The 19,519-nt window shown below is 42.3% G+C and overlaps 1 protein-coding gene across 1 annotated transcript; it reads right to left on the reverse strand.

Annotated features, from left to right (window-relative positions):
- Positions 1–7,644: 7,644 nt before the first annotated feature.
- LOC147423771 (peroxidase 55-like) lies at positions 7,645–18,630 on the reverse strand. Its single transcript, XM_086501992.1, has 4 exons — positions 18,106–18,630; positions 8,807–8,998; positions 8,547–8,712; positions 7,645–8,463 (listed from the first exon to the last, which is right to left on the reverse strand). The coding sequence occupies exons 1-4, from the start codon at positions 18,502–18,504 to the stop codon at positions 8,048–8,050; spliced, it is 1,173 nt and encodes a 390-aa protein (XP_086358118.1). The 5' UTR covers positions 18,505–18,630; the 3' UTR covers positions 7,645–8,047.
- Between the last annotated feature and the right edge of the window lie 889 nt (positions 18,631–19,519).

Genomic DNA, 19,519 nt, shown 5'->3' on the forward strand with positions numbered 1-19,519 from the left:
ATCAATGCACCATCTTTGTCCCACACCACTTACATGCGGAGCCCTAAAGACAACAATATACTCAAGAAGATGCACTTTTACATTTCAGATGATTGGCAACATGATACCTTATTTGTCTAACACTACTTTTGTCTTCATTACCAGTGGTTAAAGGATCAAGGTTTAAAATTTAAGAAGCACTATGTTTGGTCCAATGGTGCAGCTTCACAATTTAAGGCATGTCAAATGCATGGGCATGCACCATTGTAATTGGAGCTTGAACGCTTCACAACATTTGTGGGTATTGCAAACATGACCCAACCGAAGTAAACACCAGACCTTGTCATGCTTTTGCATTTCTTGTGTTGCTGGTCATTACAAGTCCTGCTCCAACAAAGCCTATGTGGAGAGGTGGACACATATACACTTGAAACTTGAAGCTCCATCAAAAGCAGCGGATGAAGTTATGTGGATGAAGAAACACATGACACCCCTATGTTTGAAGGGTCTCCATGTATGCTAGGTGACTTACTTAATGAGGAAGAAAATTATGATGTAGAGTTCTATTTACTTAAATGAGTAAAGGCAAAGTGGAAGACAGTCACAATTGTTAAAGATTCTTGGCAAAATACATGTGCAAGAGGCACATATGTTGTCACTAGCTATTTTTACATGCAAGAAAAAGATAATCCCCGTCATAACAAACTGCGTGATGATAAGGGTGTGAGCCACATGTACTCTCATCTTGTAAGGGCAATCAAATTTGAGATGTGCCTCGTAGACACCACAACAAAAACATACTAGTTGTCCCATATGTGGAGTGAGCTGATTCACAATGTCATGCCATATGAGGCTGCTTGAAATCTCTTTTGAATCTCAAGCTTCCAAACTGTCACTTCTGCTCTATTGAATTGGAACAACTTTGAAGTGCTCTCTTTGACTTCCCTTTTTGCAAAATTTCTAATTATTTTAATTCTTACTAGCCATGGTAGAGTTTTTGATACAACTCTCTAGTCTTCTTTTGTACATGCAAACACATTTTACACACCTTTGAATGCCTTCAAGCATACTTCCTATAGCTACACACCTTTGAATGCCTTTAAGCATATTCCCTTTAGCTCTCTAGTGAGCCAATATACCATTGTACCTACAACTTCAAAGACTTGCATGTATACAAGTGAAATGAACAAGATAGTTAAAAAAATCACAATACACATAAAAGATGAAAAGAAGTGCGGACAAAGGATTAAAAGTCTTCGTTCAAACACAATTAAAAAAATGAAAACTATGCATCATAACCTTACTTTTGAAAGCGTGTAAGCAAGAAAAGAGATCATATACAATTTGCATTTATCCAAAATTGTGATTACATATAAGTTGCCACCAACTATTCAATAAAAAAATAAGAAGTAAATTCGCCATATATTTAAGGACTAAGTACCCACAACAAAACACGTTTCCATATATTCAATGGATATTTGAGAGTCCTAGTATCCTCGTTACATGACTAACATTCATCCCCCTTGACAAGATAGTGTCAGCTACTAGAAGCTTCATAGTGCATTGTCATGTCAACCATCCGAAAGCAGACTGCCCCTTGCCGGTACATGGCTTGGAATGATGCTCCATCACCAACCTTCACAATTTATCCTTCGAGTTCATAAGCATGTTTTGCCTAGCGTAATCCCTTCGTGCATTTGCAGTCCTCCATCTTGTCAGCGATGGTTGCAGCACCTCTGTCAAATACAGTGAATTCTGACCACAATCATCCAGAACAAATGTCTCTGGGCATACACAACAATGTTCTGGGTTGAGCATACTATTGTACAAGGTATCATCCACCGGAAGTGTATTATCCTTATCCAAGAAGGGGAAGGAGGACCATTATTAGCAAGACACTTTAGAAAGATTGGTGTGTTCCCTGCCCGCGGTGCATGAGGCACATCATTTAGCAAAAAACGTGTTTTTTTACAATGTTCTTGATGCATGATTACCAAGAAATAATCTTTGTTCAAATCTATAAAACATGCATGCAATGCTGCGTCCATGTTATCATCAATCATGGTACTCCAAATGACCACATGAAAATGATAGAGACAAACTTCAAGAAAGGTCAGAGCATCCTTTTTTACTACATATCAAACTGGAGGAATTTTAGAGTTTGAGTGACCCTCAATCAAAGTAAACCTATCTTCATAACCTACTTGAGGTACCAAATCGCTTGCCTCTGCTAGCCTTGAATGAACTGTACCTCTTGCGATACAAACTGCTTGCCTCTACTAGCCTTGAACAATCTTTATCTCTTCAACAATAGCCCATTCATATCCAAAATCACACAAGTAGACTTCAATTCTATGGGAGCAGCAGCAACAGTAACAGCCACGGAGAAACTAAAACCTTACAAGGGAAGAAGGAAACATTCATATCCTTTTCATCTTTAGGACATTCATCCTCAACCAACCCTTGGTTATTCCCTGCATCTAGAACAATTTTATCTTGATTTGGGACATCTACACTATTATGAACCTCACCCAATCCCTGGTTATTTCCAACATCTGGGAGACTTTTGACTTGCATGGAACTCTGATCCTTGCATCCCTTCTTGTAATCTGAGAATCAAAACATTCATCCTCATCCCTCCCCTGGTTATTCTTTGCATTTGGAATCTTTTCCTCTTGCTTAGAGACCTCTGTAGTAATAGCAACACCCTACCCCACATAAGTCAATGTACTTGCTTTTTCCTCTTGCTTTGAGAACTCTACACTAATAGCAACACCATGCCCCACATCAATTAGTTTGCTAATTGCTCTTGTGCTAGAGCGGGTTGTGCATCCATGTTTGGTTAGTTGAGGCCACACTATACACAAAAGTGATGTAAAAAGAAAATCTACTCAACAAGCAGTGTGAACACTCCCAAAATTCAAGACAACTAACATCACATGTGTAATATAATTGGAGAAAAGAAAATGAACAACTTTTACAATCAAAATTCCAAGATCTACAAAAGAACAAGATAGGTGGCTCCGTCATGCCCTCTTGTGTAAGTAGAAAGAAGCTATATCTTACACATGGCTACTAGGCTGATTAAAACATGTTTCTAGAGGAAGGTCAAATTCATTACTTGTTGATAGTTGAGCACGCTTTGAACCTGTACCCTTCTTTGGCCCAACCTTTTGTGATGAAGCCTTTTTGGGTGTAGGCTTCTGTGGTGGAGCCTTATTTGGAGATGGAGAGGCAGGCATTCCAGCAATGTCCTTCTTGATCTCCTCCAAGGTCTTTAACATCAACAATTTCGTGCCCAATTCTTGACATGGCATGCACCTTATGGGCAACTTAGGTCTAAAGGGAGTATTCTCATCACTTATGCTTTGTTGTCTGGTCATCCTTGGGGACACTCCTAGAGCAGTAATGGGAGTAGGAGTTGTCTCTTTGGAGTAGGAATTTGTTATGGCCTTCTTTGGAGTAGGAGTGAACTCTTCGCTCTGTAAAATAGTTGTCTCTTTGGCCACCTCTGAGTATAGGTCTACTGCAATTTCCAAATGTAGGAAATAAGAACAACACACATCTATAATCAGATGCAGGTAAAAGGGTGTAGAAATGTACCTTCAATGAAGTAAGTTTGTTGCAATATGGAATGTTTCCCTTTATTGGTTACATACACATAGAGCAAAGCAATTACCACATATGATGTCTTTCTTGGATGTCATTGTCGATGGACAAAGACCTACTACATTAATCACCCTCTCAGGCAAAGATTGGCCTCATCCAGTCACCACACACTTGTAATGTTTTCAGCACATGTGTGCAAAACACAACATGTGATAAACATGGAGACAAGGCATGGAAAACACATCTAGTGCAGCAACATCAAAAGCATTGTTGCATCCCGTGCAACTTGAAAAGCCTCCAATAGAGACTTGATCAAATTCTCCCTTAGGCACACAAGGAGGGAGTGCCATAAAGGTGTTCATTCCCCTCAACTCAGCTTCGGTTTTCAGCTCATCACAAAATTGGGAGTGCTTACATTCCTTCTTCAGGTCAATCTAACTTGAAGCTAAGTAACTCTACAAACACCATAGGTCATGCTATGAGAACATTGCATAAGAAAACATTAAATGCCACATCAAACTATTCTTGCTATGTTCTTGCAACAAAAATTATATAGGTATTACAAAAGCTATATAGCTATTGTAGAAGCTATATAGCAATTACACCAGATATATAGAAATTGCAAAATATATGTATATTTACTGCAGAAACTATATAGCTATTGCAAGAGATATATAGTATTACACAAGAGCTATATAGCTGAAGAAACAACTATATACTTCTACAACACTTTTCTTCCCATGGCCATATAGTGGTACAATAACCATACTATGTACTTGCATGGCTTCCGATGACAACTATATATTTCCATGGCTTGCTACAATAGTTGAACCTCAGAACCCTAGAGATGATCTAGCTGAAGTTGCATGGCTTCCCATGACAACTATATATTTGCATGGATTGCTACAATAGCTAAACCTCAGAACCTAGAGACTATATAGCTAAACAACAATGTTCCAACCAGTTATTCATGTCTTCTTGCATGCTCACCAATGATCCAACTCATGTTTGTATCTTCTCCTCTCGATAGCTAGCCTAATTCAACATATACCAACATTTTAAATTATGTAGTAGCAGTGGCAGTATATGGCTTACAATGATCTAACAAGCTATTTCGGTCATGCTGCAAGCACAACAAATATCAATGTCACTTTTTTCTCTCGTCACCTAGATACCTGGCCTAGTTCAACATAGGCCTAACCTTTGAACTATCTAGTAGACGACCTTGTACTTGAAGACAACAATATTTCAGGTGATAGCCATGAGCAACTTGGAAGAGGGTAAGGGTGTCACCTATGGTCTAGCTGTACATCCTAAAATCGTTTGGGGTATGGACAACCTAGCACAAAAATTAAGGATGGAAGCCAAAATGTACCTCTAAACACCACAAGATAGGGCACACAAAGATACTAATAGTGCATATCTTAGATGTCGCAATGTCTTTTGCTAGCTTGTCAAGGTCCTTTGTAGGGTTTTCTTATTGCAACTCTTTGAGCCAATCTAACATGTGCTGGCAATCATACTTCTTATCTAATGCCTCAATCCCCTTCTTCAATTGAGAGATGACAAGGTTCTCATGGCGCCCTCCATCCCTATGGAAAGAGCGAGTAGCATCTTCAACACCCAAATGTGTGTTCTCATCTTCCTTTTTGGCCAATAGTACCCTTAACTCACTTCTTTTTTCCATGGAATCCAATTCCAGTAAATGCAATGGATCCGATAGGTTTTTGGAACGCAAAACACCATGAAGACTCCCTAGTTCTTTATCTTTACACCCCCTAGGTACACCTTTGCTTCTCATGTCTCCTCCCAGCTCTTGCGCTTATTCTCCAAGTTATGGTGTTCTTCACCACTTTTCATAGCGCGCTCTGCAAAAGGGGCCCATGCCACAGTGTAGAGAACCTTGTTACTAGCAAGATAGTTTGTGGCACTGTAATGTTCTAGTGCAAAGCCTTTTGCAAAAGATTGAGTGACCTCATAGAAGACTATGTCTTCTTGGTACACATCGCAATGCTTTTGAACAAGCAACTCAACAAATTCACATTTAACATGATAGGCCTTCACCTTCTTGTTGCTCCCCAGAGCTGGATTTGCACAAGAAAACACATCACCCCAATCTTTGCCAATAATGTTGTTCTTTCCATGTAGATTCCGAGGATTAACTCCAGTCAATGACAGGTCGTGCTCTTCATGAAACTCTTCGGCAATATGACATAATTTCTTATGATTTGGTGGGAGTATTGCCCTGATTATACTAGTTGCATACTTTGAGCCAATTTAATGGTCAATGACTAGTGTAAATTTTACAAATGGCAATTAAGGACTAGGCAACGTGCTTTCATGGGTAAAATGTCCCTTTTGCCGATTCCTCCTTTGAATGATTGAGAAAGATTGGTTGATTGGCAGCTTTGTGAAGCTCCCTTTTCTTGAGTTTCAGCTCAACACATATATGCAAATTTACAATCACAATTCTTGGGTATCACACGTATGTGTTTGTTTGTGGAAAATGCCAAAAATAAAAAAGATGCTTGGTGGCGTAAATGTCTTTCATGCATATGGAAAAGCCGTATTCTTCTTAAGGTATGTTTATTCCTATGTCAACATCTTGTTGGAGTTTTTCTACTAGGTGATGTGCCTACTAAATTAAATGCACTTCAGATACACAATGTCCATCGACATGTAGAGGAGTCTCATGCACGTTTGCTTTGGCTCTATCTTTCTTCTTGGGCATTCCTTTTGCACGTTTTCAATTTCCTTTGTGGAAGATTTCCCTTTGTTCGTTTTGAAAAATGGTTTTGGTTGTTTGTTGGTGTGTTATCTGACCCTTCTATGACCTACCATCTTCTTCACTTGGGCTTGTTATTGACTTTGTGATCTATTTGGAGTTTTAGGAACGATCTTCTATTCTTTCAACCTCCAAGAGACCCACTTCTTTGGATTATTGTTACACTTGTCATTTCACCAGTTAGGACATTTCTCAACAAACCCTAGAGTTGTTTTTAGTTGCTCACTACCTTGACCCTCTTCGGCATGATCTTAATGCAGAATTCTACTTTGTACATTCTCTTCTTTGTGTGGTTTTCCATCTTGAGGTTTTCCACCGGTAAAAAGCTTTACCAAAAAGAAACATGCGTGCACGCACATGCATGTGCATATATGTGTACTAGAGACATTGATTACACTGCGGAAGAAACTGGATTCACAAGGTGATTTCCAGGCGGAAGGGACATGAAAGTGCTCTTCCAAAGCTGCCAAACCCACCTAGAGGTTGGTGATTGGCGCTCAATTCTTTTGTCAGGCTAGGTTCACAGTGAGCGGCAGACCAATCAAAAGCTTGGATTTTGCTTGCCTTGTTCACATAAGGTGGTGGAAGGCAATGACATGGCAACCACGTCAAGGAAGAAAAAGCCTTTTTCTCTTTCACCCCCCTATTCTTCAAAACACACACACACACACACACACACAACCCCCCCCCCCCCCCCCCAACAAACCCGTGAGGACTTCCACCCTGACACCTTTTCCCTCCAACCAATGGAGCAGTGCCATGCACTCATGATGAGCTTGTACGTCCACCGCCTTGTGTAAACCGTGGGGAGGCAGAAGAGAGCCTGTTGGTGTTCCGTCTAGAAGGAGGAAAATTGGCTTTTCTTCTGCTCTAGGGGGGGCGAGGGGGGGGGGGGGGGGGGGGGATAAAGGTGACGTGGCCCACCTTTTCCCCTACCTCCGCCCTCTGTGAACAACCATGTCCAAATGGCATCCCGTCATTGGAGCTCTCCCACTCTCCTTTCTTCCGCCGAGCTGTTGTGAACCCAACCTTATTCATCATACTTGGTCATCTTTCAATCTAATGTATTTCTCAACCTCGAAATTTAGGGTTCCATTGTAGGACCTTCCAAGCGTTGCACCTTGTGAGCAAAGGCTCAACTGGCAGACAAGTATGCAAAGGATGAAGTCATTTGTATGAGTTCCTTTAGGTTGACAGAATCTTTTGAAGTGGCTGTTGATACCAAATGAGGATGTTAACATAGAATCTATACTATATATTAAGGAGACTGGTTTTCCAGTGCCACGTGTCAAAGTTTGCTGCATTAAATTGAGTAGAGTTGGTTGATAGAGCTTGTGAGTGATGGCAAGGAATGCTCTTATAGCACATAACGCTATCCATATTAAGCTTAATGATGCAATGCCTCTGTATTAAGCTTGCATTACATTGTGGTGCTCATAGGGATGGCTAAGCATACTCCTAAAATGGGGTACATGGCACTAACCCAAAAAGGCTGGAGTGTTAGATGACAACGATCCTTTCTGATTTACAAACATATGAAATTGTCAAGCGAGAGAGAGAGAGAGAGAGAGAGAGAGAGAGAGAGAGAGAGTTGGATAATGAACAAACTGTGTACCCCTAAAGCTGCATAATAGATGTGACTTAAGCAATCAAATATGTAAATGCACGAGCATGTTAAGCATTGAAGGCCCGACAATCTTTCCGTATCTGTCCTTGACTACCCATCTTCACACCCACATTGCCTAGTTTCACCATGGAGGATGCAAATGCTGCAAAGAAGCTTGCTTGGTTTTGTGCAAAGGCCCTTACAATGCCTTTGGTTCTGCTGTCTGTCCATAGTACCTCATCTGAAGCCAGCAATCCCTTTCCAGCTTGCAAGTTGCTGAAGTAGCTGCTATCAAAGGAAAAGGGAGATGACCAATCTAATGCTTGCACTGTATTCATATCAGACGACAAATTCATCGAACACCGAGTCCGGAGAAATGCCGCAAACTGGCGATCTAATACTGGATCCATGGCGAGTGTAGCATTGAAATGGTACAAGCGATTGCGGAAAAATCTGCAATGTGCAAATCCAAGAGTATGTGCACCTAAACAAATTAAAAGCTCTCAAATGTCAGGACATAAACAATTGACATCCACAAAAAACTGCAGTCATACGCAAAATGAGTACCTGAGAGAGCCACAATATCCATAATGTCAAGTCCCTTTGATCTGAAGAGGGCCTTGAGTTGATCAACATTAGAGTTGGGTCCAGGCAAATTGTTTTCCACTCTTGAGGCTAGGGAAATCATACCATCTTTCCTCCCCTTTAACACTGGCCAAGTAGACCCACTTGCCTGCATGCATATTTTCGAGCATGAAACATCATTGCACTAAATGATGTACAAAAGTAAAGCTTCTTGTTATCAATCAGCTGGCTGATGTAATTACAAGAGAGACAGCATCGCGAGCTGCGATGGCAAGTATGTCAGCACAGGACACCACACCTGGGCATTCAATCTCTACCAATGCCTTGGCTTCAGAAATGGCACGGAAGCCATCTCCTGCCAAACTGCGATTTGGCAGGGCATCCCTTTCCGTTGCCACTGCATGAGATGCTATTAAAATTGAAGCATCGCATCCCTGATAAGTCAATGAAAAGCAATAAGTAAAAAACCCAATGAAGAAACAAATCAATTGCAATCAGATCATAGTCACACTCAGTTAATAACAAGATGGAAACATTTGAGCAAACTTAGTGCAAAGCTAATGAGCAACAGAGCACTAGAAAATAGTTTTAGTGTGCATGTGTGCTTGAAGATAGTCTGCACAACTCTCTCTCTCTCTCTCTCTCTCTCTCTCTGAGCCACCACTGCAAAGCTCAGCTCATACTCACACCCACGGGACTCTCATTGACCGAGCATTGAGATCAAGACTTGTACGACTGAGGAGAGGAGCTTCACAGCAGCATCGACGGAGACTATTGTGTACCCAGACATGGTATCAGATGCAAGAGTTTGTAACAGATTGGTCTGGTCAATTTGGCATTTTGAAGACATTAATATATCATCTCTCTCTCTCTCTCTCTCTCTCTCTCTCTCTCTCTCTCTAACCTTTCTATCACCCAAGTGTGGTAGACTGGTTATGCCATTTCCCTCTTGAATAACAGGTCTCGAGTTCAACTCTTCTCTTGGGCTAGTTTCCTATGACATTAAAATACTTCTCTTCTCGGGTGTGTATGTGTGCGGGTGTGTGTGCGCTAATAAAAAGAGGAAAATGGTATAGCCTTTCTATCACCCAAGTGTGCTAGACTGGTTATGCCATTTCCCTCTTGAATAACACGTCTTGAGTTCAACTCTCCTCGTCAAATAGATCTTTAAGGTCTCTTGAGACAGTTTCTGTAAGGTGCAGAGGAAGTGAATGTTGAACTTTGCTCAAGATGAGTGCTCGAACTGTGCTCAAGGGTTCCTTTTACTTACGAAAGGGAGAGCCTTCCGTTCCTTTAATGAGAGAGTGCAAATGATCACAAACAAAGTGGAAGACACTGTGAATGAAGATACTGAGACTGAGAGATAAGAGAGAGAAGAGAATACGACACCAGAATGTTGTCAAACCCTCCTCCAAGGGCCCCACTCTCTATGGCAAGAGAGGTCTATGCTATTGATTGCACAATCCTCGTACAATGGTCTAAATGCAATGGGTACTAAATGATGCTATGTCGATGTCAACGGTGAGGACGATGATGACAATGCTAAGGCTGAAAACTGAATGCTGCGAATCTGCAACTGTCGCACCAAGACGGGGTTGATCTGCTGCCGTCGCCAAGGGTGGTAAATGCATGCAAAAACGCTAGGCTGAACGGAGGCTAAATCTGAAAATGATGGACTATCGTGATGGCTGAAAACTGACCGTCGTAGATTGACCCTCGGCAAGCTCTCGCGGCGAGGATCTGCTATGGGAATGAGGCGGTTCGTAGAGGCTAAGGGCTGAATACTGAAAACGCTGGCAGATCTGCAAGTGAATGCAAAAACGCTAGGGTTTCTAGGCTTCTTTGCGAGGGTTGCGATGCAGCAAAGAGGCTCTGCAGCAGGGCAACATCACTTTGTTCTTTAGGCTGAAATTTGCAAATCCTATTGCGTTAGTGGATGATCCCAAAAACGTTGGCTGAAACTGGTACTTGGCTGAATTCTGATAGCGATCTGCAATGGAGCAAAACGCTAGGACTAGTTGAAATCTGCAAGCACTTTGCGATCTTGCTTGTCAAAAACGCTAAGGCTTGAAGATGGTCTGCAAGCTGAAAACGCTGGGTAATACAGCTTATGAGAAAACGTTGGACTTCTTGTTGAGGGTTCTTGCTTGAGAAGGAATGCTAGAGGGCGTGTTGCAAGAGGTTGCCTGTGCTCTCTTCGCTTCTTCTGCTCTACTGATGAGTGACTGTCAGGTTTCTTTTATAATAACTTAGCAAAATTGCCCTACCCAGTTTCCCAACAAAGTCACTTATTAATAATAAGTGAAAAAATGGCTAAAATAGATAAAATAGGTTCTGTGCACTGTAAAATGCTCCTGATGGCTACTGACTGTAACACTGATGATCATGATGTGTGCAACCAGAGGAAATGCAACTACTCTACGTGTCTGAACATGCACGGTCTGCGAACAGACTCACAAAGATGCCAGAACACTTCCTAAACTGAACTGAACCCTTGTCATGAAGTAGCTTGTCCACGTACACATAGGTTGATTGTGCACGTGACATCCCCTCCTTTTTAAAGTGAGGTACTGATACCAAAGTGTATGGTGTCGAGGGAGATTGCCAGCAACGTCTGGATGAATCCTGGGAAGGACTCTTCGCCGGCCCACTCTGATGTGTAGGTCGTGTGATACTTGAACTTCATAAAGGTCTGCAATGCTTGCTTCTTGGGCTGCACCAAAAGCGACACAAAGTCATATGTGGCTGCGTCAAAGCTCCAACTTCGGCTATAGTCGTGGATCTACCTTCTTTAAGAATCTCCGAGGAGGAAAATTCCTAAAACCGCTTCCAATACAAAACATGAACATACCCATTCCATGTAAAGTGACTGGAACAATTCTAGTCTTCTTTAAAGACTATGCATGCAATGTAGATGAACAAAGAGACGGAGTGCCAAACCGTTCATCAAACACATGCAAAAATTGGAATCGAAACTTGTCTTTCAGATCTAAATCTATCAACTGTGGCAAATCACAATGGAAATGCCGATGCTTGATGCTCAATCCTTCTTGTGCTCTTTTGAATACTGTGTCATGCCAAGGAAGAGACATGGAATGTGAATTCCTCGAATGCAAACATTTCATCTTTTCATAAGTAATCCGCATACATCCGTGCTCATTCATGAGTGAATCGTGTTCATCGTACAATATTGCATGCCTATAAAAAGGGAACACATAAGGACGGTGACGAAAATACAAGAAACCGTCACGAATGAAACACTCGAACAATGTGTACTAACTAATCATGTGCATACACAATACTTCCTATGTAGGTTCCTTAGATCTCGACTCGAGAGCCAAGATCGGTTCTTCGTGATTGATCGTATCTGCAACGAGGTTCGCTTCACTAGAAAAAGCATCAACTAGACCATCATCCTTGTGAACAATCACATCTTTATCCTACAAATCATCATGCTTGTAAATAATCACATCTTGATCATGCAAATCATGTGTGTCGTGCTTTGGAGAAGACAAGACTAAGAGAGTCTCCTTGTCCTGATTCTTTTCAATCTTTCGTCCGCACATTAGAAATGAGAGATGGAGGATGAACAACTTCCTCCCCATGAATGACAATGGGAGAGTCACTTTTGGCATTGAAAGTAAAATTATTGGCTGCCCAATCAATGAGAGGGTTATGCTCACGAAACCATCGAATGCCTAAAAGCATATCACATCCTGAAAGAGGAAATACTACAAATTTTCTGCGGAAGGACACTTGTTGAACCGTCAATAACATCTTACTGTTCTTACCGTTCTGAGGGTTCTGAGAAGTCTGAGAGGTACTTTGCAAAGTCTTGTTCTCCTTAGGCTTTTCCTTATTGTGCTTCATCTCCTGTGCAAGAGCAATAGCTACTGCCTTGTTAAGATCGATCAGATCGAGTACCTCCACATCATACTTGATATACTCGTCCAATCCATAAAGGAATGCCTCCTTCCGCTTATCATCCGATTTGCGTAATTGGGTGCCGAGCTGCAAAACAAGATCAGAGAAAGACATGACTGGCATACCACTTTGCTTGAGACTGCGCCAATCGTCCTTCAACCGTGCTAGGTACTGGGGTGGCTTAAACCGTGCCTTGAGCTTGTCTTGGAAGTTGGCCCAATTGAAAGAAAGGGACGTGCCTTTGTCGGCTTCCTCTAGGTGCGCGATCAACTGAGCCTCTTGCCATGTGTGGTACCAATTGATGGCATCACCGGCAAGGTACATAGCTGCCGTCAAAACCTTGCTATTTCCTGTCTTCTTAGTTGTCGCAAAGTAAGCATTAAATTGATGTAACCAAGAATGAATAATAGTAGCATCCATCTTACCGTCATACTTACTGAACGTCAACTTCTTAGTGACGGGGTTGTTGGAGTCCGAATCTTTGCTTGTGCTACCTAAAGAACTACCAACATCTTTGATCGGCTCAGGTTTCGAGGTAAGTACCTGTAGGACCAAGTCTTGCATGAGTTGGTCTCTTTGCGTCTCACGCTCTAACTCCAAGGCCGCCTCGTCTTTGTTCGGCCGCCAAGCGAGCTTGCTTACACTCACGCTCAAAGGCTAACCTTTGTTCGTCGCGCACGCGCTCCAAGGTAGCGCGTTGCACCTCTTGTTGTAGCATCATGTCCATCATCGACTTAACCAAAGCCTCCATCAGATTTGGTGCAGACCGTGGCGTGGATGGAGAAGGGGGAGGGTCGGAAAAACCTTCTGGTGGGGAAAATTCTTCTTCACCACCTTCATGCTCATCACCTTCATGCAAAGTATCCATTCCACTTCGGGTGATGACCATACACTAGGATCTTGGGTTCTTAAGTTCACGAGGAACTTGGGTTCTTGAGGTTCTTGGGTCCTTGAGTTCTTGAGGTTCTTGAAGTCTTTCTTTAGCTTGCACAAGGAAACTCTACAAAGCTTGGTGCCAATCAAAACGCCACTTGAGAAACACCAGCCTTCTTCTTCTATTCCCCTTCTCCGTGACGATCTCCTCCCCAATGATCACGGAGCTCGAGGCTCTCATACCATGTCAAAGTCAACGATGCGGAATCATAGAGCAATGGGGAGAATACACGAGAGAGTAACAGAGAGAGAGAGGCTCTACTGAACCAATTAACCTTGGCAATGAATTGATACTAATACAATGGGGGCTAGGTGTGCTTATATAGCCACCTCAGTAAATTGCCCTACCCAGACTTTGACAAATAAGTAAAATAAATACCTAAATCCAAAATAAATAATGGGATCACATTGGGCAGTTCGCTTGAGATGCCAAAATCCTAATATACTCCAAGGTTCCTTATACTGATTGAGACAGAGTTCCTTTTACTTCATGAGCGTTGTGCAATAGACTAGAGAGAAGAGAGTGATACTCTGAATGAAGGGATGAAGGTTTTGTGTGTGTGTGTGTGTGTGTGAGAGTGAGAGAGAGAGAGAAAGAGAGAGAGAACGAGACACTAGATGGGATCCCAAACACCCCTCCAAAGGCCCCCCTCTCTATCGCTAGAGAATTATTTGCTTTAGATTGCACAAATGCAGATACAATGGTCCTAGATGCTGAGATCTTGATGGGATCTTGCTGTAGGTGCTTGCATTTGCGAGGCTAAAGGGCTGAAAATGAAAAAAAGCTAGGGATTCTGGCTGCGATCCCCAATGGCAACAAGGCTATGGGCTGGTCTGCTATGGCCAATTTCGACAATAATCTGAAAACTGAAAACGCTGGCTGATCTGCTGTCTTGCGTTGAGTTTTGGAAACGCTGACTGATCTGTTGCAGGAATCTGAAAACGTTGGTATGATGGGCTGCATTTTGAAAACGCTGGCTGATTTAGTGCAAAAACATTAGAGTTGTTGCTGAGGTACTGAGAGTACTTGTACTGCGGGTACTGACTTATGGTTGAGAAGTGACCCCGAGGGTCACTTATATGTGAGGCAAAAGCTGGGTAGGGCAATGCTACTTAAAAATCCCACAATTCTAAAATGATGCAAAATTGTCACTTATTAATAAGTTGATGACCCACTAATAAGAGATAATTCACATGCAAATAAATACCTAGGTTGGGCACTAATGCAACTGTATAGGAACACTCCCCAATGCCTACACGTAGCAGACATTGGCTATGCTCATGTGCAATCAGAGTGTATGCAACTAATCTAAAGGGCCTGGACATGCACGTCTTGCGTACAAGCTCACAAGGGTGCAGAACACTTCCTAAGCTGTCCTAAACCCTAGAAATAGTAGTTAGCTTGTCCACATGCACATAAGGTAAGATATACACATGACACTGTAATCGACAAAAAATGCATTTAATAGCCTTTTCATCCAATTTTCCGCGCTGCATTTGTGGCACGAAAGCATAAGCTAAACAACCAAAAACGCGCATGTGATCAATATAGATTGCTTCTTTTCATGCCATGTTTCAGAAGGAGTCATATATTGCAAAAAGCTTTCGTAAGACACCTATTAAGTACATAAGTAGCACACGTGATAGAAGCCAAAACAAATGTGCCAAAGCTTGACTCTTGACCATACATCGTACCATCTATGTAAGTGACCTGTTTTTTCTTTCAGCACCATTTTGTTGAAGTGTATATGACACTGTACATTGGTGTTTTATCCCACAATTAGCCAGAAAAGCATTAAACTCGTGAGACATACTCCCCCCCTCGATCTGAACGGAGGGTGCCCATAGTACATTCCATAGCCAGAAATTACTTGAAGCACATGAACACTTCGGACTTAGCTTTAAGCGGATACACCTATGCATGCCTGGGATAATCATCGATGGAAGTCACGAAGTATAGGTAATTGCCTAAGTACGGAGTTTGCATAGGTCCACAAACATCACTATGCATAAGTTGCAATTTGCATGTAGGCCTTACGGAACCATCCTTTAGAAACTTTGAACGTTGCATCTCACCCAAAATATAGCCTTCACAAACATGCTTAGAAGGTGCTTCAAGAGGCGGCAAAGAAGCAACCATCTCAAATTTTTGCAAACATAGCAAACTGACAAAATTCAGATGTCCAAAATGTGCATACAAAAGTTTTTGCATCTGAAAAAACCTTAACTACATTTGCAAAATTATGTCGACGCTTATCATACAAATTGAGCTTATACAACCCACGACACAAAATGCCAGAAGATGCAACAATTTCATCGCCAAAACTGAGATCATGATTTGTACATCTATCATCTATAAATTTGACAACAAGACCAAGCAAGTGCAGATAGAGACAAAAGGTTTTTTTAAATCCAAGGTACATAAAGTACATCAACAAGTGTGAAAGAATTGCCATTTGCAGCAGTCAGCACAATCTTTCCAACTCCCTTGACCGGATAAGAGGCATTGTTGACACAAAGTGATTGTATTCCCATGAGGGACAGACTCAAGAGAGGTAAACAAGTCACGATGTGAAGTGAGGTGCTTTGTAGCACCACGATCAAAGTACCACACATGTGAATCTGCAACAACTGACATACATGCATCATGGACAGAAGAATCATAAGTGCACCCTACACTAAATGCCCACTCTGCATCTACATCAACTTTACAATCTCCTTTCACAGAAGATTTTACAATAGTTATACTTGTAGTGGAAGCCATAGTTACACGGAACGGAAACGGGGAACGAGAACGGGGGACTCCGGGACGTTTCCGGAACGGGGGACCCTCAGGATGGCGGAATGGGAACGGAGGCTGGAACGGTAGCCTTGAGGAAAAGGGAGAGGGAAAGGGAGAGAGAGGGTGAGGTAGAGAGCCTGAGAGAGAGAAGGTTTAAAGCCCTTCTTTATATACGAGAGGATGGAAATAACACCCCCCCAAAAGTTCAAAAAACCTGCCTCAAACTATCATTTTTTAAAACTTTGGTGTTCCGGATCTGCCGTTCTGCGTTCCGGATGCCGTTCCGAGTCCCGTTCCGACTGCCATTCCGGTTATGCTTGGGAAGGGAACGGCGTTCCGGTCCCGTTCCCGTTTCGAGGAGGCGCCGGGCTTGGGAACGCGTTCCGGGAACGGGAGGGCTCCGTTCCGCCCGTTCCATGGTACACTGGTGGATGCAGCCTCTTTCTTCTTGGCCTCTTTTGCCTTCAATTTAAGACACTGCTTTATCAAGTAATCATTAGCCTTGTAATAATAGCAACGCATCTTCTTTTTGCCTTTTTCACCAGAATTCCCAGACCAAGTACTGCCAACAGAAGCATTAAAAACAAGTGATTTGTCACTCACTGAAGAACCATGAGAAGTGGCTACATTGCTGTTACCACCTTTTCTTTGAGCAGCAACAAAAGCCTGTTCAACTACATGCTGTTTAGATATGTTCTTTCTTGAAAGTGACTCTTGCAATAGCAATGTGCATAATGCATCAAACTGACAACATCAGAATTCCCTTGGGTCATAAGTCTCGAAGTACTAGCAAAAGTCTGGTAAGAATCTAGCAATGCATCAAGAACAGTCTGCACAAGTGAACTGTCAGAAATAACTTCGTCTACAGAAATGAGCTGCTTATTAATATCCTTGATACCAGCAAGGAAAGTGTCCATGTCATCTTGTTCATGCATAATCTTCGATTCCAACTCTTTACGCAACAATGCAGTTTTAGCCTCATTGCAACTTGCATAAAGACCAGCCAGACTGTCCCAAGCATGTTTTGCTGATAGTGAGTGAATGTGAGGAGTGATAGTACCTCCTCACAGATAATAATGCATGAGCTTGCGCATCTCTAACATCCTAGCGAGACTGCTCGATCGTAGGTAAAACAACTCTAGCAGCAACAGTCCTGCCACAAAAACCTACAACATCCTCAATAGAACATGTATCCACAGAAAGCGGACGTACATCAACGCCGTGCACAACATTCCAAACGCCCTTTGACACAAGAACATGTTGCATCATGTAAGCCCACATTGGGTAGTTATCTCCATCCAGTTTATCCTCAGCAGCAAACATCTCGAAAACATCTGTGTTGTTGTCAGCCACCATCACGAGTGACTGCACCTGATGTGAAAACTGCCTAGAAAGACAGACCAACCATGTAATCCTATAGTTGCTCTGGTTGAGCTTATCTCTTGCTTTGTGAATCGGAACAATAGTGAGCATCGTTAACTTAGCAAGTAGACCCTCTGCTAGTAGCTATCCACTGATTACAACATGGCCGGGCAGCTGATTATACCGGCCCTCTCGATGACAATGCAAGGAAGCAAAAGCCAGCAGAGAGAGGTATACAAAACAGAATAAACCCCTACTTTGATCCTCATTCTCTAAGCAAAAATATCGAAGTACCAAATTATATAATTCACGAGGCCTACCATGCACACCATGTTCCGTTATTTTGATATTTATGCTCCATGAATTTCACTATGATAAAATTTTTATCAATGCTTTTATACACTCACCTTCTAGTGAGCGATTCACCAATCAAACTTTTGCTTCAAAAATTAATTTTGGCCAAGTCCAGAAATGCTAGTTAGCACTCCTTTGGATTGGCCAAAAAATGCTAAGATCAATAGAAATTGAAAGTGTGATCACCTCAACAAAGCAGTCATGGAAGAAGAGCCTGAGCACCGCTTGCAAAGCAATGCGGGAGGTGGCGGTGCTGCGTAACATGGAGGTCTTCACAATGCTTTCCAGAGATGGGCAAGTGTGAATGTAAAAATCAGGAGTGAGCTGAGCCATGGTCATGGTTGGCACAGCACAGCAGCACATGCACAAAAGAATAGCCAATATGGCTGCATCAAAAGCGTGCGTGATTGATGGGGTTGCTTTGATGGCAGTGTGCATTCTGTCTCCTGCAAGGCAAGGCGATTGAAGAACGTCCTGCTGATTGATGCAAATGAAGCCCATTTGATGATGGTGAAAATAATTTTCCGCTGTGTCTCCATCGCGGTCAGCTTCCAAGCCGACAAACGGCAAAGAGGGCATAGACATCAGACAGCATCAAGACAAGTATTGGTCGATTGCACATGTGACTCCGGTGCAATCAACTTCACGAGATGGTCGTATTGCAACCTGTTGTACAATGGCAAGCTTTACTGATCCGTGGTAGCCTGGAGCCGTAGTTGCATAGCAGCATAGGCCCCTTAAGCCTTAAAAGTTAAGATGCCTTTGGAAGGTCCTCAACCAAAATGTGAATCAAAGAATCTAAATGTACAAGGCTCAAGCTTGACAAATTTCAATCTTTGAAGAAAATTTACCAGATGCCCAAGTTTAGGTGCTTGCCTCTTGTATTGTTGCGATTCTGGTCCTTCCCCCCACGCACATGAAGTAGCTCAAACAATTGAGATAGGGGCAAAAAAATTTCGTGGCGAGCATTGATAGGTCAACAAAAGGAGATTGCATTTCCAGGCCTACCACTATAGTGGGCGGAACCATCCCCTCGCATGCACAGACTTTCCACCTTGCTTGAAGCAGGAACACTATACATACAGCTTGAACCGAGGCCCACAGCTACATAGTCGTGTGATGCCAACTAAAAGTTAGGCATCGAATTGTGCAGTGTGAACTTCGAACATTGAGGACCCTTCTTGACGAGTGTGGCTGCTTCGGCAGTCTGAAGGAGGCCTAAAGAGGCAACTCATTGGCAACAAGAGGTAGAGGGAGTACCAAGGTGATGCCTTCTCCTACATCGTGAAACACTAGGATAACTACCTAATTTGCGACTTTAAGTTTCTTAAACCTCTAATATTTTATCAACATAGCATATCTTTAACGTACATGTAAAAAAAAATCACTAACCCAAAAGTCATCCTTAGCTCAAAATACATAGATGCAATCATTATCTACTTCTGTCAGCTACTATCATTGTTAAGAGACCATATGAGCTCTTATGATAGTCCACCTTAAAATATGTAAGTGCAGCACAAGAGCAGATCAAGAGAGGATTAGTCGATTCTCGGCACATCTACAAAAATGTTTAAAAAATCAATTCTCAAAGAAAATTAAA

Source organism: Adiantum capillus-veneris, chromosome 26 (assembly GCF_014529385.1).
Source record: "Adiantum capillus-veneris isolate H3 chromosome 26, ASM1452938v2, whole genome shotgun sequence".
Taxonomy (NCBI): domain Eukaryota; kingdom Viridiplantae; phylum Streptophyta; class Polypodiopsida; order Polypodiales; family Pteridaceae; genus Adiantum; species Adiantum capillus-veneris.